This window comes from Pempheris klunzingeri, chromosome 19, assembly GCF_042242105.1.
Source record: "Pempheris klunzingeri isolate RE-2024b chromosome 19, fPemKlu1.hap1, whole genome shotgun sequence".
In the NCBI taxonomy this organism is placed as follows: domain Eukaryota; kingdom Metazoa; phylum Chordata; class Actinopteri; order Acropomatiformes; family Pempheridae; genus Pempheris; species Pempheris klunzingeri.
Genome location: NC_092030.1, coordinates 16,024,285 through 16,034,658, shown reverse-complemented (window position 1 = coordinate 16,034,658; position 10,374 = coordinate 16,024,285). Strand labels below are relative to the sequence as shown.

General features: G+C 41.2%; 1 protein-coding gene across 3 annotated transcripts; it reads right to left on the bottom strand.

Annotated features, from left to right (window-relative positions):
* Positions 1 to 198: 198 nt before the first annotated feature.
* On the bottom strand, positions 199 to 10,335 carry prune2 (prune homolog 2 with BCH domain). Of its 3 annotated transcripts, none has more exons than XM_070851050.1 (12): positions 10,211 to 10,335; positions 8,071 to 8,137; positions 7,740 to 7,940; positions 7,288 to 7,464; positions 5,143 to 5,245; positions 2,950 to 3,081; positions 2,703 to 2,789; positions 2,051 to 2,149; positions 1,909 to 1,947; positions 1,403 to 1,453; positions 518 to 1,279; positions 199 to 473 (listed from the first exon to the last, which is right to left on the bottom strand). In XM_070851050.1, the coding sequence occupies exons 2-11, from the start codon at positions 8,123 to 8,125 to the stop codon at positions 1,246 to 1,248; spliced, it is 978 nt and encodes a 325-aa protein (XP_070707151.1). In that variant the 5' UTR covers positions 8,126 to 8,137; positions 10,211 to 10,335; the 3' UTR covers positions 199 to 473; positions 518 to 1,245. The 3 variants fall into 3 exon arrangements, with proteins under 3 accessions (XP_070707151.1, XP_070707149.1, XP_070707150.1); XM_070851048.1 differs by lacking the exon at positions 10,211 to 10,335 and adding an exon at positions 9,569 to 9,992; XM_070851049.1 differs by lacking the exon at positions 10,211 to 10,335 and adding an exon at positions 9,569 to 9,992 and having other exon boundaries at positions 524 to 1,279.
* Positions 10,336 to 10,374: the final 39 nt, after the last annotated feature.

Here is a 10,374-nt window from a genome sequence, read left to right as displayed (position 1 = left end):
ATTCCCAAATGTTTGCAGTCATTGAACTTTAATTTGAAAATGTGTTGTTATTCTGTTCAAATAAAGTCTAAAAAAATGCATTAGAAAAGAGTAATTTATGACTCGAAACTTGACTGATTTGTCATTTAGCAGCAAAGCAATTAAAGTCCAACTAACAAAACAGACATGATTGAAAACAACATTCAGACTTCACTTCGTTTTTATTGAATTACTAGACAGTGATCCATAATTGCTTTGCACATCCTCAATACACCACAATAGATGGTAATGTGTAAGAGGACCACCAGTTATCTATGAGGGGACATGCATTGATGCACAAACACGCACACACACTGTGTGGACACACACACACAGAAGATATTGTGCTTTACAGAAATCCCATTTTTACTTTCTTCTGAGGTTACTTCCTGATGATCCAGGAAAAGCTGAAGAGATGATTCCCAGTTAAAGTTTATGTCTTTGACACATACGGACTGAAAACACACACGCACGCACGCACACGCACACACACACACACACACACACACACACACACACACACACACATTTGCAGAGCTAAAAAGACATAGTGTGCCATTGCACTGATAACTTGATTTCATGTTTAACACATCCCTCCTTGTTTTCAGATAGACTCTATAAAGTTAAAATATCTATTTGGAGAGTTATTTTCCAGTCACAGAGCGAGTGTTACGACAGAGGATTGGGTTTCTTAAACACAAGAGTTGGTCATCTATGGCACAAGCCTTGTGTGCTCGCTAAATCCATGCGCTTTTATTGTAGATTACTGACACACAAGGCGCTTCTTTATCTGAAATACTGAGAGCGTGTGACCAGTAAAGGGTGATATTATTGCTTCGCTGCTTCTCATGCACAACTACAACACTATAGACTCTACAAATGGATTTGCGCAGTGCACTGTCTGGTGTGTAATTGCATTTCGTTCCCTACCGTGAACAATGATGCTACTCTGTAGGTGCTGCCAAGCATCACACTTGACTATGTAGTTTTCTGGATTGCAGGTGTAAGGTACAGTTGATGCTACAGCAGTCAGAAAGAATGATCTTACTCTTGAGTGCTAACAGTTACAATTGTAAGTTGTATTTTCATATTAAACTCCAGTGTCTAATTGACAAACACTGACACACACACACACACTAGCTTAACAAGCCTTTGTTTTCCAGCTTCATAAAATACAACAGTGACTTGTGAACATTGAGGTGATCCATCCATTTGGGACGTTTGGGTTTAAGAGCTGCTGGCACCGGCTGCGTCTGGTCTGCTGCAAAGACAAAGCAACAAAACAGAGACGTTTAAGACGAGTATGTTTATGTATAGGTGACAGACTGCAGACGCAAAGCTATTTCTCTTCCATGTGTGAACTTAAACGCCTAAGAGGACTTACTCTGTTCTGCCTGCTGCTGTTGGCTCCGGTCCCAGCAGAAAACTATTCACTCTAGAATGAAAGGGGGAAAAAATGGAGTGGTTGTAAGGGCAGGATTTATTGCTGTATTGCACTGGTGTTTTGTGAATTTGAAGACATATGTAACTTATGATTCAGTGCACAATTAGTCAGTGAGAGATAAGTGTGTGAATTCTACAGTTTAATTCCTGCATTTATTATCAGTGTAATAGATCATTCTACAATAAGGACTGGCTCATTTATTTTACTGTAATGATAAATGAGATAAAGAGATGCATTTAGCATCTTTAGCAACTTTTTTTCCTCCTGCCTCCTTCCTGTAATTGCAACCATAGCCTAATCCAATTGGTCCTCATCCAGCAGAAGAGTCCCTGTGATCTAAAAGTGAGCCATCTGATAAATGGGCGCTCCAGCCAAGGATAAAACTGAGACAGGGGCCAGTGCCTCCACAGAGGGAAGTAATGAGAGGCAGGAGAGTTGATGCTTACTTTGAGTTCTCTGCTGCTTCCTTCAGTTCCTTGTCAAGTCTAGAGGTGAAGGTTCAAATGACAAAATGATTATATAAGGTCATTTAAAAAGACAACTCATGCCGGGAGGAGGTGCATCATTTTGGGGCTTCGAGGGACTCACCTAATGATGCACTCTGGGATTTGGATGCATTCCATGGGGATGAGTTCCTGCAGCTCATCCAGACTGGTCACATACTTAATCTTGCTGCTGAACTTGGCGCTGTGACAAGAGCAACACACACACACACACACACTCATAAAAACAAGTGCAATGACAGGCGCATTAAAAGCACAATGAAAGTAACCATCTTGGCATGAAAGGGAACACAATTATAGGCTGTTTTTCTTCCAAAGTTTTGGAAGAAAAACAGTTATTAACTTTGCCTGAGTTCACTAATTCAAAATCTTAGTTTAGCATATTGGCATGCTAACATTTTCTAATCAGCACTACACACAAAGTGCAGCTGAGGCTGATGGGAAGGTCATTAGTTTTGCAGGTATTTGGTCATAAACTAAAATTGGGCAAATAAATAAAAGCTGATGGTGCTGGAGGAAAAGTTACAGGATCACCAAAATGATTGCAATTCTTCCTAAAACCAAATTACATGGCAACCTATCCAAGAGATGTTCAGACATTTCACAAAAAAAACGTCAATGTCGATGTCACAGTGGCTCTAGATGAGAACCAAGGGATCACCAACGTCATTAAAATTCATCCTCTGGGATCCACAAATGTCTGTAGAAATAACTAGGATGGGAAAGATTTTTTTTACCTGATGAAGGGCTTGGTGATGGCTAGAATGGTCCTGATAAACCAGGACGGATGGAGAATAATGAAGGATTTCAAATTCTTCCTGAGCCTGAGGACAGCACAATATATCACGTTAGTTGTGTTAATATGCATGTGGGACTTTCGTTCAGGAGAGCTACGACCGTTTTTGAGAGTTGCACAATGCTGATGTTATCGCTCACGAAATCACAGTATTATCACTTAACAGGTGTCATGTGACTGAGACAGACCTTCTGTCAATCATCTGATAGCATTTCTTCAACCAGCCAAGGCCAGGCATTCTTCTGTGGGGTGTGGCTCCATTCAGGTACACGATCATGTAGTCCTCCGCCACCATCAGCTCCAGTGTACTGATCACATAGCTGAGGACAAACACATTGTTAAATACTCGAAAAGCACCGTACTAGCACTGTACTTTGGCGAAGCTGTGATTTGAGCTAAATCCTAATACCAACATATTAACACCCACAATAACGATGGTAACATGATGATGTCTAGCAAGTATAATGTTTACCATGTTCACCAACTAGCATGTGATCATTTGCTAATTAGCATTTCACACAAAGCACAGCTGGGGCTGCTGGGAATGTCATTTGATCGGAAGTAATCTAGAGAGCTAAAATTTTAACAATGTCAGTCAATGGTGCAACGTAAGAGCAAGAAATGTAAAACCACGTTTTATGGATCTATATGCCAACAACATGACGCAAAAGGAGACATTTACTGTCTTGGTCTGTATTTGAAAATCTAGCAGCTCCTCTGAAGTCAGCCACAAGAAATTGATACAAATGTTGCTTCATGGCTGAGCTGTTTTGCTTTGAATTTCTTCTTTTTTCTTTCTCAATCAGCCTTCTACCTTTCTGAAATCCAATACTCTGATTCAAACCAAAAGAAACTCTTATCTCTTTCTCGTTTCTCTCCTCAACTCGCCCCCCTTCTCTCCTCCTTCTCAGTCAGCGGGGAACTTTGTCACCTCCTTTGAAAATAAAGTTGACAATATTCTCAGCTAACAAAGTCCTTCTAGTTTCCTCTCACTCCTCCAACTTCAGTGACTTTGGTCACAGTCTGATTCTCCTCTCCCCCTGATCCAATGTCATTCTCCAGCTTACAAATCAACACTGATCCACTGTTTCGTGACTACTGTGATCGTCTCCCACTGACATCAAGCTGCATACCATTGACCACCCAGCTATAGTTAACTCCTTCTCGCAAGGATTCAGACCTCAAGCCATCTGGCAAGAGAAAGTGCAGACACTACGGTTTACCTCCTTTCATTTCTATCCAAAACTCTCAGATATGCCAGCTTACTCAATATCTTTCACAGAACAGCCTGTGGGATCCCAACCACACTGTCCAAATATGAAATGCAACTGTGCCAGCAGAACAGCAAAGACATCAACATGGGAGGTCTCAGCAAACAAGCTAGACTATCACTTTATTGCTATTACTTTATTTAGACAGATTTCCTTGCACAGAGGGGCTGTGGCTGATTTAAAGTAATATCCTAGACATGCTATTCATGAATCCAAAGAAGGATGGCGTCTGATTTTAAAATCAAATACACCCTGAAATGTGTAAAAGTAATAAAAGTAGATTTAAGATTTAACTTGTTGTTGCTGGGTGAAATTTCAAAGCATCACAAAAGTCACAGATTAGTCCTCTAGAGTACATGAGTACATTTCTTGGCAATCCATCCAATAGTTTTTAGCCATGCTATCGGCTTGGCTCTAGGGCTGGCAATAAAGGTGTGTCAGTTCATTGGTCCACCACTTCAGACTGAAATACCTCAACGTTTGAGATGAATTCATACACACAGTCATGATCCTCAGGGGATGAATCCAAGTGACTTTGGTGATCACACACCTGTAGCACTACCATTAGGTTGATGTTTGTGGTTTTGGGTGAAATATCTCAACAGCTGATGGATGACTAACATGAAATTTAATACAGACATTCTTGATCCTCGCAGGGTAAACTATACCTACATTGGTGATCCCTGATTTTTTCATCCAGCACATCATCAGGTCAAAATTTTAGCATGCAAACACACTAAACTAAGATGGTGAACATGGCAAGCCGTCATTGTGAGCACGCTAGCATGCTGATGCTAGCATTTAGCTCAAAGCGTCACACTGTGCAGCCTCACAGAGCCACTAGCAAGGCTGCAGATTCTTAGTCTTGTTTGCTGATTATGTTGTTATTCTTGTTGAGTCATGTCAGTCATGACCACAGTGGTTGAGCATGTCACATGGTGTGGCTAAAAAGCAAATGAATGAAAGCAAGAGCAATAATTGTTAATGTATATTTAATAATAAAAATGGATGAGTGACTGAAATGATGGCCAGTATACATACTACTACAAATACATACTGACTAGGTAAATGGTTAGAAGTGTGCGTAAGTTACTGCAGAGTCTTACTCACAGGAATAGGTTCTCCATTATTTCATGGTAATCCTCTCTGTCACTGTCTGGCAGGAAACAGGCTGCAAACACTATGATGGCATTCACTCCGTTGCTATAGTAGCCTTGATAAAAACACATGAAAATAAAAGTGATAAGAGTTAACTTGACCTTGTTCCACTGATGGTAAGAGCCTAGCCTTAATTAGCATAGTTTTCATGATTTCATTGCTGTCTTATTTTCTTCTTTTTTGTTCAGTTTATCTGCCAATCTGGGTCCCTTTTGTCTGTGTGTCTGCTCCGTAATGTTTCCTCTCACTACTTTTCAGATTAATGTAATTTCCTTTTATTCACCAGCCCATTCATCACCAGATTTGGTGTCACTCAGACAGAAGGGCCTTTATCTAAATGCCAGAGCTTGTGATATTGACTGTTCAGTGACAGACGTCTCTGTTTCCATGGGACAGCTGTGTTTCACTTAAGTCCACAGGAAATGCACTACCCTCTGTGGTTAGATGTCTAATTTTCACCAGTAATGGTAACATGGTCAGTGCTTATTCAAGACACAGGCTTACCAGGGCATAAGCCCATGGCCCGGGGGCCTTTGAGGTCCCCACATAAAGGGATGTGAGAGAGAGAGAGAACTACAGATAGGTGACAAATGTTTAGTGAGGGTTAGGCTACTATGTTAGTTAGGCTAAGGTTGGAGTCTCTTTACAGATAAATACTATTCTTCTAATAGATATTCCTTCATTTGGTGTTTCATAGAGCTGAAGTGTCGAGTAACAGGAGAAAAAAACGGAAACTATTTACATTTTTTTCAGGCTAAATAAGCAAAAATGATTTTCTATTTTCATTTGCCTGTTTTTGGACAAAAAAGACTTCTTCTTGGACTTCAGGAAATGATGCTAATCTTTTTTTTTTTTTTACTGATATCTGATATCTGAAAGTTAACCATTCAGTGACCCACCAATTTCCCCACTTATTGATTCTGGTTATTCCTTTAATTCACTTGTCTTTGTTCTCATAGAGAGTTGTTTTGGATAGCAGCAGCCACACCTGATTAAACAGACAGGGCATGTTATTGTCAAGTGGCCACTTTGCCAATTTTTCAACCTGAATCCTATTCTAATGTGAAGAGGACATGTGAAAATTGGACATGAACATTTGCACAGCTTTTTGTTTATGAAGACTTCCCACTCCAATGGCCTCTGGATGAGGTAGAACTCATCAGCTAGCTTCAGCTACAGTACAGCCTGTATTTCCTTGTTTTCGGCTGGCCTTCCTCCAAGGTACGATGAAGCATTTTCAGAATGACACATCATTCTGCCATCTCGTTTGCTGAGGTGGCGGAAGCCAGCTCAGAAACAATGGGTGATTGTGATACAGTACACTAAAGATTATGACTTTTTTAATATGATGTTACTTCTTGAATCAGATACTCGGGCCTACTGTAAACTGAAATGGAATTTTTTTTCTTATGTAAACAGCTGTTAGTTTCTGCACTTTTTCCGATTTGGTTGTTAACTGTTTGTCCATGTCTGTCAGCACCATTGACTGACTGATTAATAGAATACATAATTTGCATGGAATTCTTAGTGTTGCAGTAATTAAAGGACAGGCTCACATTTTTTCAAGTCAAAACAACACTCACATGCCCATATATACATTGCACGAAGGAGGTGAAGAGATTTTTTGAGCCCTGAGTATTGCAGGTGTTCCTCCCAGGAAGCGTACAGCCCCAGCAAACAGCCACAAGAGAATACTCCACCCTGTATGCTACCTCAGAGGCAAAAACCGGAGGCACAAAAAGATCACAAATCATTTGCATTCGCTCTGATGTTTAAATGCTGTGATGGCAACTCTGATGAGCATTTTACCACTTTGATCAGCTCTGAGCTTTTCCCATTTGAATTTTAGCAGATGGACATTGACTTCAGTCAATGCGTCAAACATGCCTCCCCAATGGAATTATGTCTTTGCATATGGGCATGTGAGGGTCGTATTAAACCAGACCTGAAAAATGTGAACCCATCCTTTAAATCGAGTCAGTGAGCAGAACAGTCAGTGAGCATATTTGAAATATTTTTGTTTCTGTAAATAGAGACAATGTTCAAGATGGACATAACGTTCATGCTTATGATGTAAAATGGCTCTTCAATAGTCACCTCCATGGGAGATGACTTTCATGTAGGGCTCAATGATCTTCATGTTGATGCGGTGCTCCTGCTCCCCAATGATGACCGTCCTCCATAGTTTGCCATCCTGGCGCTCCTCCTCAGCACTGTATGTTGGGATTGTATTATAAGGCTCACTTATCCCACTCCTGCTGGCTGCATTGGGATCTGACATGCCAAAACACCAAACACTGTGTTATATATATTTTTTTAACAGCAGACATTTTAATTTGCCATAGTAGGAAAAGCACAGTTGTTACTGGTAAAATGAATAATGGCTCTGTTCTAATCAAATGTCCCACCATGATAACACAATAACATCTGTTATAGTGCTGCTGTGATTGAAGAAAACATTTGAAAAGAATCATGACATTAAACACTAGCTAAGAGATTCTGAACCTGCAGACTTTTTTTGGGGGGTGGGCATTGTTTGAATTACCCACCTTCCCAATCCATTTCATGGTCCGTGTAGTCGAGGTAATCCCCCTCATCGGGTGTATCGAGGTCATCCACGTTAATGTCAAGATCATCCGGCGTCTCCCCCAAATCATCCTCGCTCTGGTCTAGTGACAGGCTGATACGAGGGGCTGATAGCTTTTTCCTTTGGGTGGGACCTCCTTGCAGGGGTAGAGAGGTAGGGGGGACTACACAAAAACATACATAAAACAGTTATTTACTTGCGTCATGACCGTCTTTTCGATATCAAAAAAGATTCTTCATATTTCTTTGAATAACTGTTGGTTTGCTCTGAAGCATTGTTTGACTCATGCTCACCTGGTCTGCCTTCGCCCCCCTCAGAGTTCATCTTACTCTCTGATGCCAGGTCCATCCCCAGGAGGACCTATGAGAGGATAACTACAGTTATTAAAGGGACTCTGATGATACAGCAGCAAACCTTCAGAGTGTCTTAATTATTATGTTACACATAACCTATGATTCCTCTACATTTTGGCATTATGACTACTTTTTTTTTATACTTGAGGTAGATTTAGCTCATTTTTGAGTTTTCAAAAACACGTTCACGTTGTTTTTCTTATTGCAGTACTGCTACTTTTTCTTAAGCCAAGGATCTGAATGCTTCCTCCACCTTTGAAATTTCTTAAACATTGTTTGAACCACAAAGTAGAGCTACACTGATAAATCAGGCAATATTAGCTTACTGTGTATACAGTATGACGGCCGATTAGTAATAAGAATTGTCAACGCGTGTTGTTATCAAAGTGTTTTTTTAAAGTTTTTACTGCATAATATTACAAATCTTGGTCATAATTCTTATAAGAATTAGAAAATTCTTCTAATACTTCAAAAACAAATCCAAGGGATCCATATCAACATCACTGATTATGTGTTTATTAAAAATTTACTGTTGGCTAATATATCATAGTCAGACTTTTTAAACTCCCAAATATCAATGTCAGCGTCGGCCTTGAAATTCCAGTATTGGTCAGGTTATAATACAAAGCATTAGTACAAGAAAGTCCAAAACACCTGCATGTAACACAATGTGTATGGAGTTTACTGAATCAATAAGGTGGTAAGGGGAGAAAGGAGGGGGGAAGGATGAGGGAAATGGGAAAGATTTTGAGGTTAAAGGTCATCTTCCCCAGTGAATAATCCTCCCATTCAAACTGGAGGAGGGGGAGGATGCTGAGGGCTAGGAGAAGGGGGGGAGGAAGTGGGCTTGTTACATCATGACGACCTCCTTCCCCCTCCTCGCTGCCTTTTTCTAGTGCTGATTCAAAGGGAATGACTGCACGCTCGCCTGAGCACAGATTGGGCAGAGATGCAAATTCACAGTGAGTCACGAGTGCTCATTCGCATGAAAAAGAAACATCCTTGTTCCTCCTCGGTACACTCTGCCTGGAACGAGGAAGATGTGATCGCTTTAGAAGCTGCTACAGAAAAATGCTGAATGGTTGCTTCCTGTACAGTGGAAGATGACTGTAATGCTGATGAGTCACAGACATATGTATAGTACGTGCACACACACACACAGTTATGCATACACACAGACGACAAACATATAAGGACACAAGCTCCTGCAGAGTGCAGAATAACAGAATCAGCATCAGCTGTTCTGTGCATCCTCCATGGAGGATGCTGAGCTGCTTCAGATCCACTTCCACAGCACAGCACAGGACTACAGTGCTGATGAAAGCAGCCCCTCCCTCACTCCCGCTTCCTGTCTGCTGGCTGTGAGAGAAAAAAAAAACAAGAACATATCCCTCTTTCTCTTCTCTATATCTCCACAGAATAGAAGCCATCTACTCACCACTGCTGGGGCTCGGGAATCTCTGTCCTCCTGCGTCTCAGAGCATGGATGTACTCCCAAGTTCCCTGCCTATTTCCTGCTCCCAGGCTCTCGGTGGAGATGCTCAGCTTACAAACAGCTCACAGCTTCCACCATTTTGTGGTCACATGATGTGGGCCATTACCAAATAAGGGCGATCACCTGCTATAACGGCTCCGTGCACAGCAGCTTCCTCAGGCAGTGCAAGTGAATGGGGCTATAGGAGGGTGTGTTTGTGTGTCATTATTATCCTCGACTGGAGGGGATAAACTCTGTGTGTGTGTGTGTGGGCGCCGTTGTGTTATTACTACCCGTGAGGAGTGTGGGACTGCTGCTAATGCCTGACAGTAGATTTGTGAGCCTGGCTGTGCAGCTACAAGATTTTATTAACCCTCGGGGTAAAATAAGAGCAATAACAATCAGACACAAGAACACTGCTAGCTCCATGTGCTGATAATATTCACACCTTTTACCACATGCTGCTAAGGAAATAATAACTGATCCAACATTCCACTGTTTAAAAGGCAACTTCAAATGTCTCCTTTTATTTTCTGCATTAGAACTGAACTTTTCAACCCTTAAACAAGCAAACTATAACCACAAGGCAGATAAAATCAATAATACCTAGACAGTCTCTCCTTCCGTGTGGAAACGGGCATTGTTCTCTCTACAGGTCTAACCTCGCTGAATGCCTCTTTTCACTTACCAATGTTCAGTCCCAGCGGTTAGACAGGAAGACAGAGACCAGCCTGTCAGACCTTTGCACTTTGCTGAGCATTGTTTAGTAC

What these genes read in the sequence shown, in the direction of transcription:
- prune2 (XM_070851050.1), bottom strand. Translation starts at nt 8,125, where the DNA reads ATGGACCTGGCATCAGAGAGTAAGATGAACTCTGAGGGGGGCGAAGGC. An exon ending in GAAAGTCATCTCCCATGGAG is followed by an intron (nt 5,246 to 7,287) that starts GTGACTATTGAA and finishes GTTTTTATCAAG; the next exon opens with GCTACTATAGCAACGGAGTG. An exon ending in GAAGCAGCAGAGAACTCAAA is followed by an intron (nt 1,454 to 1,908) that starts GTAAGCATCAAC and finishes CTTTCATTCTAG; the next exon opens with AGTGAATAGTTTTCTGCTGG.